Source organism: Notolepis coatsorum (genome assembly GCF_963971535.1).
Source record: "Notolepis coatsorum genome assembly, chromosome: 6".
NCBI lineage: Eukaryota > Metazoa > Chordata > Actinopteri > Aulopiformes > Paralepididae > Notolepis > Notolepis coatsorum.
Genome location: NC_140170.1, coordinates 83,291,138 through 83,313,864, shown reverse-complemented (window position 1 = coordinate 83,313,864; position 22,727 = coordinate 83,291,138). Strand labels below are relative to the sequence as shown.

General features: G+C 43.2%; 1 protein-coding gene across 1 annotated transcript in view; it reads right to left on the bottom strand.

The window, feature by feature from the left end:
• Window positions 1–1,660: 1,660 nt before the first annotated feature.
• oxtrb (oxytocin receptor b) overlaps window positions 1,661–22,727 on the bottom strand; it is a gene marked incomplete at both ends in the record, with an annotated part of 24,351 nt that continues 3,284 nt past the window's right edge. Inside the window, one exon of the mRNA XM_084315661.1 lies at window positions 1,661–1,779. Within this exon, the coding sequence (XP_084171787.1) occupies window positions 1,661–1,779 (119 nt within the window). The remainder of the gene's footprint in view (window positions 1,780–22,727) is intronic.

Genomic DNA, 22,727 nt, shown 5'->3' with positions numbered 1-22,727 from the left:
TCCCATCGGACTTGACTTCTTCGTGTCCCTCAATGAGTGTAATACCAGCATTCAACTGTATGCGCCACAGCGGTTTCAATCATCATCACCATCACCACACAGTGCCCACGCTATGCATAAAATAGGTTTGCAGAGAGGCACGCTGAGGAGGCCGTGCAAACTGCAATGGAATATGGGGCATCTCTCTCTCTTTACCTAATATTTTGATTCTATCCTGACATTTTTCAGTTGGAAGGGAAGTCTATATGCGTAACGGTAAAAAATAAAAATAAATTATTATTATTATTTTTTTAATGGCACTTTTTTATGAGGCTCAAAAGGGCAGGTGCTCAAGCACCCCTTATGTGTGCACATGCCTGCTTACCTGGCCAATGTGGGTCCTCCTGGACAGATAGATTTGTTAAATCAGAATATCCACAGTGGTGTGCTGGACGGTCCAGGACAGGAAAGGTCCCGCCGAAAATAAACCTCTTGAAAATTAATCTTGAAATATCTCCCAACAAAACCTAGCCGAACCAGCTAGCCATACAGTTAGCCACTTGTAGTTCTGAACATTAAAAATGTACATAGACTGAAATGAACCTTTGATCTCACGTTCGACAGTATGCCATGTTATGCCGTTTTATTTGACTTACTCATGTTATATTACATAAACTCCGGGCCACTTATTTGTCAAACACTCACATTGTTGAGTCCAACTTCTCAAAATGTAAATGGAGAGTTTCTTTCTGTTTACTGGGTGCTGGCGTGCTGCCAATGATGAATCGAATGTGACTTGGAGTGAAAATAATGAATTTTACGTTCTAATCAAGATGTCAGCCCCCAGGAAACAGACATATTGACATTTTGAGAAGTTGGACCATTTCAACAACTTTGGGCTAAGTGACAAATAAGTGGCCCGTATCTTACGTTGTGCTGTGATATGAAGCAAGCAAAGCATAATGGTACATATACAGCCGGGAACCATGGAAGACTAGACCTGACACTGATGAGCCTGGTCTATTTATGCACAGAAGAGATGCCATAGAGGCATAGAGGTAGGACGTGGCGATAAAAAGTGTGTGTGTGTGTGTGTGTGTGTGTGTGTGTGTGTGTGTGTGTGTGTGTGTGTGTGTGTGTGTGTGTGTGTGTGTGTGTGTGTGTGTGTGTGTGTGTGTGTGTGTGTGTGTGTGTGTGTGTGTGTGTGTGTGTGTGTGTGTGTGTGTGTGTGTGTGTGTGTGTGTGTGTAGACGTAGAAGGGCTCATTGAACAATTTCAGAACTATTTTCCCGAAAGAGATAGCTAGAACAATTTGGACAACTGGATCCTAAATCCGTTCATTATTTGTATTCTTGAAAAGCGCATGTGAACGCATTTTCTTTTCTTTTCTTTTTCTATGTTTTGGCAACATATTTGGGCTAAATTTGCCAAATTTTATAAATGTGTATACAGAAACAATTCTGTTGCTTTTGTTGATAATATTAATTAATTTCATTGATAACATAGTGCTGTAATTTCATTTTCTAATAAATATGCATGATCAAGTTCAACAACGTGTGCTTTTAATTTTGATATTCCTTATTTCCACGTTGAAATTATGCGATAAATTAAGTGTGGGGTCGCCAAAAGAAATCCTAAATAAAATGGGGTCATGGTATGAAAAAGTTTGAGAACCCCTGCTCTAGCGTATCTGGTACTCGGCTTGGAAGAGGAAGTCCTTCAGGGCAGGAGGACTGGCCCAGCAGACAGTCAATCGATCCTCTAGAATCACCAGCATGTCACCCGGAGGATCTGTGGTCACTGCAGGTACAGAGACCTGGATGCAAATTCCAAAGTAGACCTTGAACGCCTGCCTCCTCCCAAGGTCTGTCTCATCCCACATGTACAGTGAGTCAACTTCAGAGTTGCCTGCTAGAAAAGAGCAGACCAGCCAAATAGCCAATATTTGAGAGGCCCAAACCCTATGATCAGGATATGGGCTGGGAGAAGATGATGGATGAGGGGGTGTTAGAGCCTGTCTGGACTCTGTCATGGTTTCATTCATATCTCACAAATAGATCTCAGTTTGTCAGCGTCAGCGGCTCATCCTCCCCCTTGGCCCCAGTCAACCACGGTGTCCCCCAGGGCTCCGTGCTGGGTCCCCTACTATTCACCATTTACATGCTCCCCCTCGGTCAGATTATACGTCACCACAGACTCAACTTTCATTGTTATGCTGATGATACTCAGCTCTATATCAGCACCTCACCATCCTCCCAGCTCCCCCCACAGTCTGTAGTTAACTGCCTCCACGCCATAAAAACCTGGATGTCAACCAAATTACTGAAACTCAACAGCAAAAAGACAGAGCTCATGGTTGTGGCCCCCAAGGCACTGCTCGGGAAGGTTGGAGATCTCCTCCTCCACGTTGACGGCTGTTCCATCTCCCCGTCTCTCGAAGTCCGTAACCTGGGCGTCACCCTTGACTCCACACTTTCATTTCACTCCCACATCAAATCCGTCACCAAGTCTGCCTTCTACCACCTCAGGAACATCTCCCGTCTCCGACCCTCACTCTCAGACTCTGTGGCTGAGACCCTGATCCACTCATTTGTCACCTTCCGGTTGGACTACTATAATGGAGTCCTGTTCGGGGTACCCAGCAAAGCCCTGGACAGGCTCCAGTATGTTCAGAACTCAGCTGCCAGGGTTCTCACTCACACCAAGCCCTGGCAGCACATCACCCTCACCCTCATCCACCTCCACTGGCTTCCAGTCAAGTTCCGCATCACCTTCAAACTCCTGCTCCTCACCTACAAATCCCTCCATGCCCTCGCCCCCCGGTACCTGTCTGATCTCCTCCACCAGTACACTCCATCCCGGAACCTGCGATCCTCTGATCTAGGTCTCCTCTCCATCCCTCGCACCAGGTTACGGACTTTTGGACTCTGGAACTCTCTCCCCCCCGAAATCCGCAACGCCCCAACCCTGGACACCTTCAAATCCGCTCTAAAAACACACCTCTTCACCAAGGCTTTTCCCCATCAGTTAGTTTAGATTAGATTAGGTCCATTATCCCTTACCTTCCCTCATCCCCCCTTCCCCCCCCCCCCTATTTTCCTTGCCCTATTTTTTTGTCCTGATTGTGAAGCGACCTTGGGTTCTATGAAAGGCGCTATATAAATTTGATCTATTATTATTATTATTATTATTATGGGCGGTTGGACCCATCCTCCCTCCTTCTCTTGTTGAGGTACAGGCCCAGAAAGCGCAGTCAGAAGAGCAAGAAGCTCTTAATAGGGAGGCAGATTATGCAAAACGTAACATGGATGAGGAGGATGAGAGAGTGGACAGTTTTAAGTACCTCGGAGTCCACATATCAGAGAGACTCAGAAGGAGCTTTTATCCCCAGGCCATCAGGATGCTCAATGAACAATGATTGCTCAATGAACAATGATTGAACAATGAACAATAACAAGCCATCAACACACCCACAGCACACACACACACTCACTTTAAATAAACAACACACTGTAGCACACACTTTACCACACTTTACACTTTTACACTTTAAGAGAGAGATTAGGTATTCACAATGTGTCACTCCTTATAAGGAAAGTTTGATTGATTGTAACCACGCCCCCTTTTGAGATGATTGATGACCCCTAAGTCCCGCCCCCTTATCTGATTGGTCGAGGATTCAAGGAGGCGGGACATCCGGTTTTGAGGGGAGGGACATCCGGTTTCGGAAGGGGAGGGACATCTGGTTACGGAAGGGGAGGAGTTTTCAGAATTTTTTCAAAATAAAAGTTTGAATTTTTTTTCAAAAAAAAAGTTCAAAATAAAAGATTAAAAAGTTTTATTTTCAGATTGTGTGTATTCCAAGTTTTTCAAAATAAGTTTTTTTATTGTCAGAAATAAAAGATTCAAACTTTTTTTTTTTTAGATTCAAACGTTTTTTTTTATTTTCAGATTGTGTGTATTCCAAGGTTTACACAATATGTATTTGTGTATTCCAAGGTTTTCAGATTAAACATTTCACAATATGTATTAGTGTTTCTTCACAATATGTTTTATGTGTATTCCAAAAGTCTTAAGAATAAATGTGTTTATTTTCAGATTGTGTGTATTCCAAGGTTTTCAGAATATAGTTTCACAACAATCTTAAGACTAAATGGTGAGTGTGTGTTTCTTAAGAATGTATTATTCTACAATGTTCAATAGCCGCTCAGTCAGTTTGGTGTTTCTTTAAGTAGAAAGCGTCTCCCTCTCAGTAGAATGTCTACCTCTCAGTAGACTGAATATTTCTCCCCATGCTCTGTTTGTCTCCACTCCGTAGGCTGTCTCCTCTCTGTAGGGTGAAATGACATACAGAAACATTAGAGTGGTTCTGACACTGTCACGATTCTCTGAAGTGACATCCCCCTTAGCTGTCATAGGAGGCGGGTGTTTAACGAGGGCTAATGGGATGGCTCAAAAGTAGTGTATTTAGCTTCTGTCAAACCAGATTTATAACCCTGCGACTTCCCATTTCTGTAGAAAAAAAAACTCACAGTCCCCCAAGGTGTGTGTGTGTGTGGCTATGCGTGTATGTGCATGTTTGTGTCTGTTTTCATGGATAATCCCCCAATGCACAGTCTCTGGAGCGTAACAGTAAGAAGCATTTTGTATAAAAGTATTCTGTACTTCTGTATGACAACTATTAAAGAAACTTGAAACTTGAAACTTGAAACCTAAACATAGACTGGCTATCTAATACCTGCTCTATGAGAAGAAAGCTTAATGACATAGCCACGGTATGCAACTTGTCCCAATTACTTCATTAATGACAACAAATCATAGATAAAAAATATAGATAATATTTTTACTAATTCAGCAATTAGTAAATTGCCAATTGGATTCAGTGATCATAACATGATTGCCAAGAAAACTCACAGTCCCCCAAGGTGTGGCTATGCGTGTATTTATTTATTTCTTTATTTCAGATCCCCATTAGTCAATGCCTAAGCAGCGACTATTCTTCCTGGGGTCTGGATCCAAACATATAAAATTAAACAAGAATAATCAATAAACAACATAAAAACAAAACAAATATCAATAAAACACCAATAGAATATACAAACAATTATAGAACATTAAACCAATCAAAATCAGACATACAACCAAATATGTATGCCAAATGTTCTAATATAGAACAATAACAAATATCAATAAAACAACAAATATCAATAAAACAACAAAGACATCTCTGAGAAAACTAAAACGTGGTCAAAAACAGCACAACATTCCATACACTCATACTCTAATACTCCTCATAACCACTAGACAAACACATTCCAAAACAACACCCAACCCAACACAAGAACCCATTCATTAGACACAGATTAGACCCACCCAAAATCAATCTCTTTCTGCATTACAGCCACTCGTAGTCTCCTCTTGAATCCCACCTTACTGGTAATTGAAACCAAATATTGTGGAAGTCAATTCCAGTAGGACATTGCCCTGTACATTACAGTTTTCTTTAAGGCATCACTTCTGGGTGCACCAGCTGAAAAAAGAGGCACACAGGTTTATGTAAAGTATAAATATTTCTCATAAACAAAATAAGACTACACACTAGTCTCTCATTGACTCTCATTCACCAACATTGTCTTAAGTTTTCTCAACACTGTTTCTAATTGAGCTATGCAATACATGTCTTGCAGCTCTATTTTGAGTAAGCTGTATTTTTTTTAAGTCTTGTTTGGATGCATTTGACCAGAATGCTGGACAGTAGTCCAGATGTGACAAAACTAGTGATTGTAAGACTTGCTTGGTAGATGTGTCTGTTAAAAAATAGGCATTCCGTCTAATAATTGAAATACTTCTGCTCATTTTTGTTACAATATTGTTAATGTGGGTTGACCAAGAGAGTGTTTCATCTATTATAACTCCAAGCAATCTGGCCTCCTTAACTTACTCAATATCTGCATCCTGCAAAGAAATATTTAATCTGTGATTCTCTCCCTGAGCATGCTTTGAACAAATAATTATATAAAAAGTTATACGTGATAGTGTCCTGAAAATATAAAGTGTTGAAAAGATCCATCTATGTGGGTCTGTGTCTCTGTTCGAGGGGGTGTGTGTGTAGGGGCCCGGTTAGGTGTCAAAACACTGCATGGGGGTGTGAAAGTTTAGGGAACAAACAACCTCTGTATATTTGCTGGTAATACTATGCATTTTACTCTAAACAAAACTAATAAAGTCTGTATTTCAGCTCACTCTTTAAGTTTCAATAGTCTGGATTTAATAAATAATTCGTTGGTATGTTCTCTTGAATCTACATTGTGAACTATTCTTACTGCTCTCTTCTGTAATATAAATAAGGGTTTTATTGTGAGGTTTTGCCCGCTGCTCACCACCTTTTCTCTGTTTCTTTAAGCCTATACTGTTTATTTTCCCTTCTCACTCACTCTCTCTAGCCCCCACCCTCTCGTTCTTTACCCTCAGTGGCCACACCTGTTCGATTATCTATTATCTCTCGCACCTGTGGTGGCAGGCTAATTAGTCCCCCTGTGGGCTTTAAATACCAGGGCGCTTCCCCTCGTTTCGGCGTGGGGTCGTGTTGTATACTTGCCGAGTCATATTCTCTAAACATCTAGACTCTTTCGGGAGATCCTCTGTCTGCCTATTCTGTTCCATTCTCCGGCGTCGAGATGTTTGCTCCAGCCTTCGCCAGCTGTCGCCGTTGCCTGTGGGGGAGACTGGTCTGCGCTCCCTGTACTTCCACGGGAGGCACCCCAGCGTTCCACTTCAGACCCCCGCGCAGCTGTTCGTCCTGACGCACATCCAGACCAGCGCAGACGCTCTCCAGTCCTCAGCGCGCAACGCGCATCTTCCAAGGACGCTCGAGCTTGGCACGCTCTCCAGACCAGCGCGCAACGCGCATCTTCCAGACCCTCGAGCTTGGCACGCTCTCCAGTCCTCAGCGCGCAACGCGCATCTTCCAAGGACGCTCGAGCTTGGCACGCTCTCCAGACCAGCGCGCAACGCGCATCTTCCAGACCTTCGAGCTTGGCACGCTCCTCCGTACCAGCGCACTGACGCGCATCTTCCAGACCTTCGAGCTTGGCACGCTCCTCCGTACCAGCGCACAAGACGCGCATCTTCCAGACCTTCGAGCTTGGCACGCTCTCCAGACCTCAGCGCGCCGACGCGCATCTTCCAGACCTTCGTGCTTGGCACACTCCTCCTCGCAGACGCACCCCGAGGCGTCTCTCTGTTCCGACGCGCACACCAAGGTGTGGCGCGCACTCTGTTCCTCGGCTCCGACAGCGGCTACCCGGTGGACGACGCCCTCGCCACCGCCACTGTTCCGACGCGCACACCAAGGTGTGGCGCGCACTCTGTTCCTCGGCTCCGACAGCGGCTACCCGGTGGACGACGCCCTCGCCACCGCCACTGTTCCGACGCGCACACCAAGGTGTGGCGCGCACTCTGTTCCTCGGCTCCGACAGCGGCTACCCGGTGGACGACATCCTCGCCACCGCCACAGTTCCAGCACTCTGTTCCTCGGCTCGGACAGCCAGCCACCCGGTGGCGATGCCCTCGCCCCGTTGCTGTCCCCGTACCTTTACGCATACGCCTGGGTGAGTTTTGATTGTGATGTCACTCACTCAGCGTAGTGCCCTTGCCCCCGTTCCCGTTGCTGTCCCCGTACCTTTACGCATACGCCTGGGTGAGTTTTGATTGTGATGTCACTCACTCAGCGTAGTGCCCTTGCCCCCGTTCCCGCTGCTGTCCCTGTACCTTTACGCATACGCCTGGGTGAGTTTTGATTGTGATGTCACTCTCCCAGCGTATTGCCTCTGTTTTTGGTTCTCACTTAGAATAGTATTTTTGGACTTTACATCTCCCCCTGTGTGTTTGTCACACGAAGATATTATTACTTTGTTCACTTTGTTATTTGGACTGTTCTGCACCTGCTCTGTTTTTTCCCTTATGTGCATTAACTATCTCCTCTGTCCTGCAGAGCGGCCCAGATGATTTCCACCAGTCCTCCCAGTTCCTCCCTGTTCCCCAGCCCGCCTCCGCGGGCCTCAGTCCCCTCTGTTCCCTAGTTCTCCCCTTTCTAGTTCCACCTAGTTCCTGGTCCCAAGTTCTCCCCTTCTAGTTCCACCTAGTTCCTGTTCCCTAGTTCTCCCCTTTCTAGTTCCACCTAGTTCCTGGTCCCAAGTTCTCCCCTTCTAGTTCCACCTAGTTCCTTGTCCCTAGTTCCCCTAGTCCCCGTTTCTCCTGTTCCCTAGCTCTCCTAGTCCCTAGTCTTCTCTCCCTAGTTCTCCTTGTCCCTGGTTTACCTAGTCTCTAGTTCCTCTGTCCCAAGGCGTTCCCTTAACCTTCCCTTAGGCGTTCCCCTTCTTTCCCTTAGTGTTCCCTTTTCCTGCCCGCCTCTTAAAGGCACCTTTCCTTCCCCTCATATTATATTCCTGTATTTGTGATTCTCCCTTAAAGGGACAGTGCCCTTTTCCCTGTATTTCCCTGTTGTTCAATAAATATCTGTTTCTTGGCAAACCATCATACCTGTCTTGTGTTGTGCGATTGGGGTCGGTTACAAACCATAACAGTACGACCCCACCAAATCGACGACCCCAGCCAGCACAGACGGTGTATGTTGAGTTTGCCTTTTTTTTTCTTGTTCCCTCTAGCTCCCCTGTTAGCCCTGTTAGCTTCCTTGTTAGTCCTGTTTAGCTCCCTTGTTAGCCTGTTACTCCCCTGTTTAGCTTGTTAGTCTCCCCGGTTAGCTCCCCTGTTTGCTTCCCGTTTTGCCCTGTTTGACCCCCCTGTAGCTAGCCATGCCCTGGCAGCTAACCCAGTCCCTCAGCAGAGCCCCTGTCTGCTAGCTTAGCCCCGGCTGCTAGCACAGCCTCTATGTTTATGCAGCCCTTGCTGCTGGCATAGGCCCTGTAGCTAGCCATGCCCTGGCGGCTAACCCAGTCCCTCGGCAGAGCCCCTGTCTGCTAGCTTTGCCCCGGCTGCTAGCACAGCCTCTATGTTTATGCAGCCCTTGCAGCTGGCATAGGCCCTGTAGCTAGCCAGGCCCAAGCAGCTAACCCGGTCCCTCTGCATGGCCTCCACTTTTTTGTGCAGTTTATCTCACACGGCTAGGACTGTCCTTCCAGCTAGCTTGTTCTCTCATGCTGGTCCAGCCCTGTCTGCCAGCCTAGCTCCGGCAGCTAGCGCAGCCTCTATGTTGATGTAGCAGTACAGCTAGCATAGGCCCTGTAGCTATCAGTGCCCTGGCAGCTACCCTTTCCCTCTGCTAGCCTGGCTCCGGCAGCTTGCGCAGCCTCTATGTTGATGTAGCAGTACAGCTAGCATAGGCCCTGTAGCTATCAGTGCCCTGGCAGCTAACCTTCCCTCTGCTAGCCCTTTCCCGGTGCTACCATGGTTACCCCTTAGCTACCCTGCTTGCCCCTCAGTTCCCCTAGACCAGTTGCTCTAGACCAGTTCTCTAGACCAGTTCTCTAAACCAGTTCTCTAGACCAGTTCTCTTGCCCAGTTCGCTAGACTGGTTCTCTAGACCCAGTTCCTCTAGACCGGTTCCCCCAGTTGCCCCTCTGCTACCCTAGTTACCCCTCGGCGACCCTGTTTCTTTTGCTGGCCCCACTCTTGTGGTAGCTTCCCCTGCTGGCTTGGCCAGTACCTCTTGTTTTGCCCCCTGCCACTCTGTCTGTATTTGTTTTGGGTCGCCGGGTGGCTCCCGTTGAGGGGGGGGTACTGTGAGGTTTTGCCCGCTGCTCACCACCTTTTCTCTGTTTCTTTAAGCCTATACTGTTTATTTTCCCTTCTCACTCACTCTCTCTAGCCCCCACCCTCTCGTTCTTTACCCTCAGTGGCCACACCTGTTCGATTATCTATTATCTCTCGCACCTGTGGTGGCAGGCTAATTAGTCCCCCTGTGGGCTTTAAATACCAGGGCGCTTCCCCTCGTTTCGGCGTGGGGTCGTGTTGTATACTTGCCGAGTCATATTCTCTAAACATCTAGACTCTTTCGGGAGATCCTCTGTCTGCCTATTCTGTTCCATTCTCCGGCGTCGAGATGTTTGCTCCAGCCTTCGCCAGCTGTCGCCGTTGCCTGTGGGGGAGACTGGTCTGCGCTCCCTGTACTTCCACGGGAGGCACCCCAGCGTTCCACTACAGACCCCCGCGCAGCTGTTCGTCCTGACGCACATCCAGACCAGCGCAGACGCTCTCCAGTCCTCAGCGCGCAACGCGCATCTTCCAAGGACGCTCGAGCTTGGCACGCTCTCCAGACCAGCGCGCAACGCGCATCTTCCAGACCCTCGAGCTTGGCACGCTCTCCAGTCCTCAGCGCGCAACGCGCATCTTCCAAGGACGCTCGAGCTTGGCACGCTCTCCAGACCAGCGCGCAACGCGCATCTTCCAGACCTTCGAGCTTGGCACGCTCCTCCGTACCAGCGCACTGACGCGCATCTTCCAGACCTTCGAGCTTGGCACGCTCCTCCGTACCAGCGCACAAGACGCGCATCTTCCAGACCTTCGAGCTTGGCACGCTCTCCAGACCTCAGCGCGCCGACGCGCATCTTCCAGACCTTCGTGCTTGGCACACTCCTCCTCGCAGACGCACCCCGAGGCGTCTCTCTGTTCCGACGCGCACACCAAGGTGTGGCGCGCACTCTGTTCCTCGGCTCCGACAGCGGCTACCCGGTGGACGACGCCCTCGCCACCGCCACTGTTCCGACGCGCACACCAAGGTGTGGCGCGCACTCTGTTCCTCGGCTCCGACAGCGGCTACCCGGTGGACGACGCCCTCGCCACCGCCACTGTTCCGACGCGCACACCAAGGTGTGGCGCGCACTCTGTTCCTCGGCTCCGACAGCGGCTACCCGGTGGACGACATCCTCGCCACCGCCACAGTTCCAGCACTCTGTTCCTCGGCTCGGACAGCCAGCCACCCGGTGGCGATGCCCTCGCCCCGTTGCTGTCCCCGTACCTTTACGCATACGCCTGGGTGAGTTTTGATTGTGATGTCACTCACTCAGCGTAGTGCCCTTGCCCCCGTTCCCGTTGCTGTCCCCGTACCTTTACGCATACGCCTGGGTGAGTTTTGATTGTGATGTCACTCACTCAGCGTAGTGCCCTTGCCCCCGTTCCCGCTGCTGTCCCTGTACCTTTACGCATACGCCTGGGTGAGTTTTGATTGTGATGTCACTCTCCCAGCGTATTGCCTCTGTTTTTGGTTCTCACTTAGAATAGTATTTTTGGACTTTACATCTCCCCCTGTGTGTTTGTCACACGAAGATATTATTACTTTGTTCACTTTGTTATTTGGACTGTTCTGCACCTGCTCTGTTTTTTCCCTTATGTGCATTAACTATCTCCTCTGTCCTGCAGAGCGGCCCAGATGATTTCCACCAGTCCTCCCAGTTCCTCCCTGTTCCCCAGCCCGCCTCCGCGGGCCTCAGTCCCCTCTGTTCCCTAGTTCTCCCCTTTCTAGTTCCACCTAGTTCCTGGTCCCAAGTTCTCCCCTTCTAGTTCCACCTAGTTCCTGTTCCCTAGTTCTCCCCTTTCTAGTTCCACCTAGTTCCTGGTCCCAAGTTCTCCCCTTCTAGTTCCACCTAGTTCCTTGTCCCTAGTTCCCCTAGTCCCCGTTTCTCCTGTTCCCTAGCTCTCCTAGTCCCTAGTCTTCTCTCCCTAGTTCTCCTTGTCCCTGGTTTACCTAGTCTCTAGTTCCTCTGTCCCAAGGCGTTCCCTTAACCTTCCCTTAGGCGTTCCCCTTCTTTCCCTTAGTGTTCCCTTTTCCTGCCCGCCTCTTAAAGGCACCTTTCCTTCCCCTCATATTATATTCCTGTATTTGTGATTCTCCCTTAAAGGGACAGTGCCCTTTTCCCTGTATTTCCCTGTTGTTCAATAAATATCTGTTTCTTGGCAAACCATCATACCTGTCTTGTGTTGTGCGATTGGGGTCGGTTACAAACCATAACATTTATGTTGCTTTCAAACGTGTTAACCCCCACAGTAACTCAAATATGGTAGGATGAGTGAACAATATAATATTCGCATAGAATTATAATCAAGCACATTCTTTGCCTTGTTCAAAACAAAAACACTCTTGGCTACCTTATTTTTTATGTACATTATATGAGGCTTCCATGTCAATTTCTCATCCAACATAACACCCAACATTTTTTAACTCAGATACTCTTTCAATATTAACTCCGTCAATACATAATGCCACATTGTCCTTCTTTCGATTAGTAAATATCATAAATTTCGTTTTTCCAAATTTAGGGATAGCTTATTGTTATTAAACCATATCGTTTACACATTTCATTTACAATGTCATCTGCTAATTTTTTAAGGTATTTTCCTGAACTGAAGAAATTTGTATCGACAGCAAATAAAACAGATTGCAATATGTTTGACACTTCACATATATCATTACTATATAAAATAAAAAGTATGGGCCCCAGGACCGAACCTCGAGGGTCACCACATTCAATATTCATACATTCAGATGTGTAACCAGAGAGTTGTACATATTGTTGTCTATTTTCAAGATAGCTACTTAACCAGTTCATCGCCACCCCGCTCACACCGTATGTTTGTAATTTAGAAATTAAAATGTGATGATCTATCGTATCAAATGCTTTTTTAAGTCAATAAACACCCCTATTGTGTAATTCCCCTCATCTATGGTTGTGGTTATTTCTTCATATATATTCATTAAGGCTAAGGCTGTTGATCGATTTGCCCTGAATCCATATTGACTCTCACTCAGTAGGTTATTCTTTTCAATAAAACTATCTAATTTATGAGCAAACACTTTTTCAAGAATCTTGGAAAATTGTGAAAGCAAAGACACTGGTCTGTAGTTGGTAAAGCGGTGTTTGTCCCCAGATTTAAATAGAGGAATAATGTAGTAAATTAATAGAATTTTCCCACAGGGATGAGGTTTATCTTATCTAAGTGTGCTAGAGTTTAATAGTGTATAGGGACATAGCGTGTAATAGTGTCATAGTGTGTAATAGTGTAATAGTGTGTAATAGTGTAATAATGCAATAATGTAATCATGTAATAGCTTGTATTAGTGTCATAGTTTAAGAGTGTGTAATAGTGTAATCATGTAATAGGGTGTAATATTGTCATAGTGTAATAATATAATTGTGTGTAATTGTGTAATGAATTAATAGAATTTTCCCACAGGGATGAGGTTTATCGTATCTAAGTGTGCTAGTGTTTAATAGTGTATAGGGACATAGTGTGTAATAGTGTAATATTGTCATAGTGTAGTCATTTAATAGTATGTAATAGTGTTATAGTGTAATATTGTGCAAATGTGTAATCATGCAATAGTGTAATAGTGTGTAATACTGCAATAGTTTAATACATTATTTTGTTTTATTTCCTCAAACAGACATGTTCATGTAACTTGCATCAATCCGATCATACTTATTATAATCTATACCCTTAATATCAGTCACCTTTCAGCCAACTGAGTTGAAGATTTGTAGCTTGGTCCTAGGATACACATAAAATATAAGCATATCAAATCATGAAACTGGCCGATACACTTAAAATAGACATATCAACCTAGTTTTTAGCTGTTTACACACTGATGAGGTAAAAAAAACAATACAAATGTATTTTTTAGAAGTTTAGTAATATCAAGCCCCAAATGTATTTTCTTTAACCTGTTCTAAGTTAAACAAATAGCACATTTCTGAATTACTTTGCAGTGTCTAGTGTTTTTTTAGCCACCCAGAGTTTTATGCTCTCAATATTATGGATATGCATTAAATCCTATACATGATAGGAAATATTCAAACAGCTCAAAGATGATAATTCTAAGGCAAACAAAAATGTAACACACTCACCATAGTTAGTGTATAGTACGGCTAACATGTATGAAAGTTGTTGATACAATATTATAATTCATAATAATTTTGCAGAAAAAAGCTAAATGCATAGTATTACCGGTGAGGTTGTTTGCTCATAGTCCCCAGATGATTGAAAGAAATTCACTTTAAGAAACATTTAACATGAAACATCTTAAAACAAAGATGTATTATAACCATGAAAATAATACAATGTTAGGTTTTACCGTGATTATAGTGTTCACAGATAGGAATGTATCCAGGATACATTAAAGGGGAACTATTTTACTATTTCTTTCACTATTTGGGCACTTTTACACAATTCCTGTGAGTCTATGGAACACCTCTGTAATATATATATTTTTTTTATTCATTGTTTTGTATTTCTAATCAAATCCTCAAAAACAGCATTTTTCTACCTCAAGATCTCGAGCTGTTTTGAGCCTGGGCTCCTAAACCACTGCGCCGCGTCATGTTCGCCTGAACATTAACATGCAGCAGTGACTATATGACATCACATATAGGCACATTTTCAAACGACTCAGTTCAGTGAGGGTGAATATTGTGAGAGGAGAATTGGAAGAATGCGCCAATATGAGAATTTTGAGACATAGATCATATTAATATAAGTTCACATAGCTAGGAAACAATGCTAAACACTCAAAAAGGCCATTTATAAGATAGTTCCCCTTTAAGTAACATCATTAACCCTGAACAGACTTGTGAAGTCAGAGATAGGAATGTATTATTCACATTCAATTATCCAAATGTATGCTGTTTGTGGGAAATTTACTCTGTGAAATGTACTCTGCGAAAGTTCCCTGCACTATGCAGGGTTTTACATAGGCTACTAGCAAAAACAATTCATATTGTTTCAGTGATGGCCTTCTTGATAGCTACATGGTCGACATGTCTTATTTCTACATGAAAGATTTACTTCATTCACACAATAAATATGCTATTAGTGTAAAAATAATGTATAATATCTGGACTGATTCACTGTATAGTGAATCCAGGGGTATACTGGATCGATTATATTTTGTTTTTATAATATTTTATAATATCAAAACATGTCTTATGTTCTATAAGATGTTCTTATATATCTACAAGTCTTATAGAATGATGTAAAAAGAGTTCTACTAATATATTTCACTTAAAAAACTTGTACAGAAAGATAAATATCTGACCCCCGGAGCCCTGTCAGAGTGTATACAGGTTCTGTACAGTATACCACATGCAAATCCCATATGGTCTAGCGGTAAGGATGCCCTGGTTTCAACAGGGAGGCGCGGGTTCGACTCCTGCTATGGGAATTACACCTTTTTCTATACATAACAAATGTGTTGGTATGCTTTATTGTAACTGTTTGTTTGTTTTAGTGCAACACTACTGTCACCAACATCTAAGAAGGGTCTAGGGTTATCTCCTCAACACTAGGTCTGAGGTGCATTTAAGTCCTATTGATACCTTAAGTCCTATTGATACCTATCCATACCTTTACAAGGATATGTATGACTGTGCTGCATTCATTTATTTTAAATTTGGTGAACTTTATGGTATTTTATGGTTTATTTATGATTGTGATACTTCTTATTGAATTGTTTAAAGAATATGTGTTTAACCCAAGGGGTCATTAATGTAATGTAGGACCTTACAAATATGATTTGATCATGATCCTAACAAATGGTATTGTTTACATAACAGTGTTGACATTTTGAAGTTTTAAAGGGATCACATTCACATACCTGAATATAGTTAGACAACAGGATAATATTTGTATTATTACTAGGATGAACTTAAAAAAGTTAGAGAAAAGGTAGAAAGAAGCGCAGTTGTGTATATTATTATTTTTTTTATTAAAGAATATTGCAGATCATGCTGTAACCTTTTTATCAATAATATAAGCGTGCATAACATCAATAATGTGATTAATATCTAAAGTTTCTAAACACTTATGATTTTTCAGTTTAAAAGCCGTAACATCCACTATTACGGTGTATAAACATAACAGGTGTGCTCTGTTAAAATGACCATTCATATGATCTAAAATAGTAACTAAGCCGTTTTCAGATAGAAGACTTTCATCCTCTGAGAGTGTCTCTATCATATATTGCCAATTATTTAGCAAGCCTTTCTCTCTCACCAGCTTCAACATATTTTCAAAAAGCCTTAAGCGCAGGTTATTGACATTCCCGGTTACCCATCGATGTACAATTGTCCCGACAGCTCCGCGGCGGTCACTAAGGCTTTAAGAGTAGCTACTTTGATTGGGAAGTGGAAGGTTTTTCTTCTAGTAGGACACAGTCTCTTTACCATACCCCGGGTTGGGGATGGCAGTGACGATGCTTTGTTGGTTACATCAGCGATAGGTATTTCTTCGGGGTCAGGGTGGAATACATCAGATTCTGATGTAGGAGGGATGTACCAGGGGCTATTAGGAGGGACATCCATATGCCTGACGGGGTTTGGCGGTGATGAATCCTGCGACGAAGTCTCCCAAGGACCCGTGTACCAGGGGCTATTACGAGGAGGGGGATCCATACACCTGACAGGGTTTGACGGTGGTGAATCCTGCGATGAAGTATCCCAAATCGTTGAAAGAGGGCTGTAACTAGTCCTAGGGGTGTCTAGGAGGCTTTGCAATGAAAAAGTTTTAGTTGAACCATACAGGGGTACGGGTAATGTCTCAACTTCCTCGTCTGGCGCGTATAGTGGAGACAGGCTATCTAGTGTATCCAATGCATTCTTAGAAGGATCTTCCCCGTGTCTCACATAGTAAGCAAAGTTTGGTCACGTTGAAGTAGGTTCACCGAATCTATAACCGCCAGCGGGTAGTGTCTCAACTTCCTCATCTGGAGCGTATAGTGGGGACAGGCTATCTAGTGTATCCAATGCAGAGTTAGCAGGATCAGCCTCATGTGTCACATACAAAGCCATGATTGCTATCTAAAAGTACAAAATGCACTGTCTTTTTAAAGGAGGATTTAGGGTTAACACGCCCCCTCCGGCGCCTCCTTGGTGAGAGAGTAACGCTCCAGGTCCCCTGATTTGCAGGCTGGAAGGAGCCTTCTTCTAAGACGATCCAGGTCTGTCCTCACCTTGACTCCTTCTTTAGTAGCCAATCCGCATGACCGTAGACATTCTAGCCAGGCTGTTACCGGAACTGAGAAGAGGAAATACTTGCGAGCCGAATCAATGTAACTTGTGATGATGGTTAGATCAGTCTCTACACCAAGTGCCGGAGTACTTTTTATAGATATCCTACCCTCGTAATGCACATCCCCCAGCTCTGTCGAGCCTATTACCAGGGTGAATATCAGCCCATCCTTAAGCATTCTAGCTGCATCTCCATCCATAGCTTCATACGATGCTTTTTTTAATTGCCAAAACTCACTCTCCGTTAGGTCTATCACAGATCTTCTTACATCACCCTGGAAATCCTCCAAGAGGGTCTTGTAGAACATAACTCTCTCCCATTTAACATCATATGCGAATCCTAGCACGCCATCATTGAGGGACCATATCTCCTTATAAAACAAGCCCTCAAATCTCGATGGTGCAAGTAACTCGGCCTTAAAATGCGCTACTCGGGCGGACGTTCGTATAGTAGGTGTAGATAGATTAATGGCCTTTTTTTTTCTTTTTCTAGGGTCTCTCTAAGAGGGAACTCTCTAAATATATAGGTTTATATCCTACACATCTATAGCGTCATACAGACCCGTCCGCAGCTTCGCCCCCACCCCCATACAGAAATACACACCCACATAATCTTTTTGACAGTCGCAGTCTTTGACAGAAACTTTGAAGTATCAGCTGTTGTTTAAAGTACCAGGATCGTAGCATAGGAAATGGGTAATTTCTTCAGCAGGACTAGCAGCTGTATTATGAGCTCTATAAACTATGATATCGCATTGCTTTTAAAGCATGCTATAGCTAATAAAGTCAACGATGCCCACTTGTACATCGCTGGGTAACCGGGAATGTCAATAGCCTGCGCTTAAGGCTTTTTGAAAATATGTTGAAGCTGGTGAGAGAGAAAGGCTTGCTAAATAATTGGCAATATATGATAGAGACACTCTCAGAGGATGAAAGTCTTCTATCTGAAAACGGCTTAGTTACTATTTTAGATCATATGAATGGTCATTTTAACAGAGCACACCTGTTATGTTTATACACCGTAATAGTGGATGTTACGGCTTTTAAACTGAAAAATCATAAGTGTTTAGAAACTTTAGATATTAATCACATTATTGATGTTATGCACGCTTATATTATTGATAAAAAAGGTTACAGCATGATCTGCAATATTCTTTAATAAAAAAAAATATAATATACACAACTGCGCTTCTTTCTACCTTTTCTCTAACTTTTTTAAGTTCATCCTAGTAATAATACAAACATTATCCTGTTGTCTAACTATATTCAGGTATGTGAATGTGATCCCTTTAAAACTTCAAAATGTCAACACTGTTATGTAAACAATACCATTTGTTAGGATCATGATCAAATCATATTTGTAAGGTCCTACATTACATTAATGACCCCTTGGGTTAAACACATATTCTTACCATAAAATACCATAAAGTTCACCAAATTTAAAATAAATGAATGCAGCACAGTCATACATATCCTTGTAAAGGTATGGAAAAACCTATCAATAGGACTTAAATGCACCTCAGACCTAGTGTTGAGGAGATAACCCTAGACCCTTCTTAGATGTTGGTGACAGTAGTGTTGCACTAAAACAAACAAAACTTACAATAAAGCATACCAACACATTTGTTATGTATAGAAAAAGGTGTAATTCCCATAGCAGGAGTCGAACCCGCGCCTCCCTGTTGAAACCAGGGCATCCTTACCGCTAGACCATATGGGATTTGCATGTGGTATACTGTACAGAACCTGTATACACTCTGACAGGGCTCCGGGGGTCGGATATTTATGTTATCTTTCTGTACACGTTTTTTAAGTGAAATATATTAGTAGAACTCTTTTTACATCATTCTATAAGACTTGTAGATATATAAGAACATCTTATAGAACATAAGACATGTTTTGATATTATAAAATATTATAAAAACAAAATATAATCGATCCAGTATACCCCTGTATTCACTATACAGTGAATCAGTCCAGATATTATACATTATTTTTACACTAATAGCATATTTATTGTGTGAATGAAGTAAATCTTTCATGTAGAAATAAGACATGTCGACCATGTAGCTATCAAGAAGGCCATCACTGAAACAATATGAATTGTTTTTGCTAGTAGCCTATGTAAAACCCTGCATAGTGCAGGGAACTTTCGCAGAGTACATTTCACAGAGTAAATTTCCCACAAACAGCGTACATTTGTATAATTGAATGTGAATAATACATTCCTATCTCTGACTTCACAAGTCTGTTCAGGGTTAATGATGTTACTGAATGTATCCTGGATACATTCCTATCTGTGAACACTATAATCACGGTAAAACCTAACATTGTATTATTTTCATGGTTATAATACATCTTTGTTTTAAGATGTTTCATGTTAAATGTTTCTTAAAGTGAATTTCTTTCAATCATCTGGGGACTATGAGCAAACAGCCTCGCCGGTAATACTATGCATTTAGCTTTTTTCTGCAAAATTATTATGAATTATAATATTGTATCAACAACTTTCATACATGTTAGCCGTACTATACACTAACTATGGTGAGTGTGTTACATTTTTGTTTGCCTTAGAATTATCATCTTTGAGCTGTTTGAATATTTCCTATCATGTGTAGGATTTAATGCATATCCATAATATTGAGAGCATAAAACTCTGGGTGCACTGTAAACCCGCACGTTCAAAATAATCAATTAGTTTGAGTAGGGTATACTCAATATTCTATGAAAGTTCTACTAACTTGAATGTCTTGAGTTCGTGTGACGTGTTCTTATGTTTTGAGTAAATAAAACTCATAGTTTTTGATTGACTTGGAACTATTCACTTATTAAGTAAGTATAATGTAAAAGCATAACTTAAGTACAACTTAAGATAATTAAGTAGATACAGACTCTAAACCACATTATGTTTTGAGTAGATAAAACTCATAGTTTTTGATTGACTTGGAATTATTCACTTATTAAGTAAGTATAATGTAAAAGCATAACTTAAGTACAACTTAAGATAATTAAGTAGATACAGACTGTAAACCGCATTATGTTTTGAGTAAATAAAACTCATAGTTTTTGATTGACTTGGAACTATTCACTTATTAAGTAAGTATAATGTAAAAGCATAACTTAAGTACAACTTAAGATAATTAAGTAGATACAGACTGAAAACCGCATTATGTTTTGAGTAAATAAAACTCATAGTTTTTGATTGACTTGGAACTATTCACTTATTAAGTAAGTATAATGTAAAAGCATAACTTAAGTACAACTTAAGATAATTAAGTAGATACAGACTGAAAACCGCATTATGTTTTGAGTAAATAAAACTCATAGTTTTTGATTGACTTGGAACTATTCACTTATTAAGTAAGTATAATGTAAAAGCATAACTTAAGTATAACTTAAGATAATTAAGTAGATACAGACTGAAAACCGCATTATGTTTTGAGTAAATAAAACTCATAGTTTTTGATTGACTTGGAACTATTCACTTATTAAGTAAGTATAATGTAAAAGCATAAATTAAGTACAACTTAAGATAATTAAGTAGATACAGACTGTAAACCGCATTATGTTTTGAGTAAATAAAACTCATCGTTTTTGATTGACTTGGAACTATTCACTTATTAAGTAAGTATAATGTAAAAGCATAACTTAAGTACAACTTTATTAACAGATTGCAGAATGGGTATAGAGGTGTGATAGGTGTGATAGGTGTGATAGGTGTGAGAAGTGTGATAGGTGTGATAGGTGTGATAGGTGTGAGAGGTGTGATAGGTGTGATAGGTGTGAGAGGTGTGATAGGTGTGAGAGGTGTGATAGGTGTGAGAGGTGTGAGAGGTGTGATAGGTGTGAGAGGTGTGATAGGTGTGATAGGTGTGAGAGGTGTGAGAGGTGTGATAGGTGTGAGAGGTGTGATAGGTGTGAGAGGTGTGATAGGTGTGAGAGGTGTGATATGTGTGATAGGTGGGATCGGTGTGAGAGGTGTGATAGGTGTGAGAGGTGTGATAGGTGTGAGAGGTGTGAAAGGTGTGAGAGGTGTGAGAGGTGTGATAGGTGTGAGAGGTGTGAGAGTTGTGAGAGGTGTGATAGGTGTGAGAGGTGTGAGAGGTGTGATAGGTGTGATAGGTGTGATAGGTGTGAGAGGTGTGATAGGTGTGAGAGGTGTGATAGGTGTGAGAGGTGTGATAGGTGTGAGAGGTGTGATATGTGTGATAGGTGGGATCGGTGTGAGAGGTGTGATAGGTGTGAGAGGTGTGATAGGTGTGAGCGGTGTGAAAGGTGTGATAGGTGTGATAGGTGTGATAGGTGTGAGAGGTGTGATATGTGTGATAGGTGTGATAGGTGTGAGAGGTGTGATAGGTGTGAGAGGTGTGATAGGTGTGAGAGGTGTGATATGTGTGATAGGTGGGATCGGTGTGAGAGGTGTGATAGGTGTGAGAGGTGTGAAAGGTGTGAGAGGTGTGAGAGGTGTGATAGGTGTGAGAGGTGTGATAGGTGTGAGAGGTGTGAGGTGTGAGAGGTGTGATAGGTGTGAGAGGTGTGATAGGTGTGAGAGGTGTGAGAGGTGTGATAGGTGTGAGAGGTGTGATAGGTGTGAGAGGTGTGATAGGTGTGAGAGGTGTGAAAGGTGTGAGAGGTGTGAGAGGTGTGAGAGGTGTGAGAGGTGTGATAGGGTGAGAGGTGTGAGAGGTGTGAGAGGTGTGATAGGTGTGAGAGGTGTGAGAGGTGTGATAGGTGTGAGAGGTGTGATAGGTGTGATAGGTGTGAGAGGTGTGATAGTGTGAGAGGTGTGATAGGTGTGAGAGGTGTGATAGGTGTGAGAGGTGTGATATGTGTGATAGGTGGGATCGGTGTGAGAGGTGTGATAGGTGTGAGAGGTGTGAAAGGTGTGAGAGGTGTGAGAGGTGTGATAGGTGTGAGAGGTGTGATAGGTGTGAGAGGTGTGAGGTGTGAGAGGTGTGATAGGTGTGAGAGGTGTGATAGGTGTGATAGGTGTGAGAGGTGTGAGAGGTGTGATAGGTGTGAGAGGTGTGATAGGTGTGAGAGTGTGAGAGGTGTGATAGGTGTGAGAGGTGTGAGAGGTGTGAGAGGTGTGAGAGGTGTGATAGGTGTGAGAGGTGTGAGAGGTGTGAGAGGTGTGATAGGTGTGAGAGGTGTGAGAGGTGTGATAGGTGTGAGAGGTGTGATAGGTGTGATAGGTGTGAGAGGTGTGATAGGTGTGAGAGGTGTGATAGGTGTGAGAGGTGTGATAGGTGTGAGAGGTGTGATATGTGTGATAGGTGGGATCGTGTGAGAGGTGTGATAGGTGTGAGAGGTGTGAAAGGTGTGAGAGGTGTGAGAGGTGTGATAGGTGTGAGAGGTGTGATAGGTGTGAGAGGTGTGAGGTGTGAGAGGTGTGATAGGTGTGAGAGGTGTGATAGGTGTGATAGGTGTGAGAGGTGTGAGAGGTGTGATAGGTGTGAGAGGTGTGATAGGTGTGATAGGTGTGAGAGTGTGATAGGTGTGAGAGGTGTGATAGGTGTGAGAGGTGTGATAGGTGTGAGAGGTGTGATATGTGTGATAGGTGGGATCGGTGTGAGAGGTGTGATAGGTGTGAGAGGTGTGAAAGGTGTGAGAGGTGTGAGAGGTGTGATAGGTGTGAGAGGTGTGATAGGTGTGAGAGGTGTGAGGTGTGAGAGGTGTGATAGGTGTGAGAGGTGTGATAGGTGTGATAGGTGTGAGAGGTGTGAGAGGTGT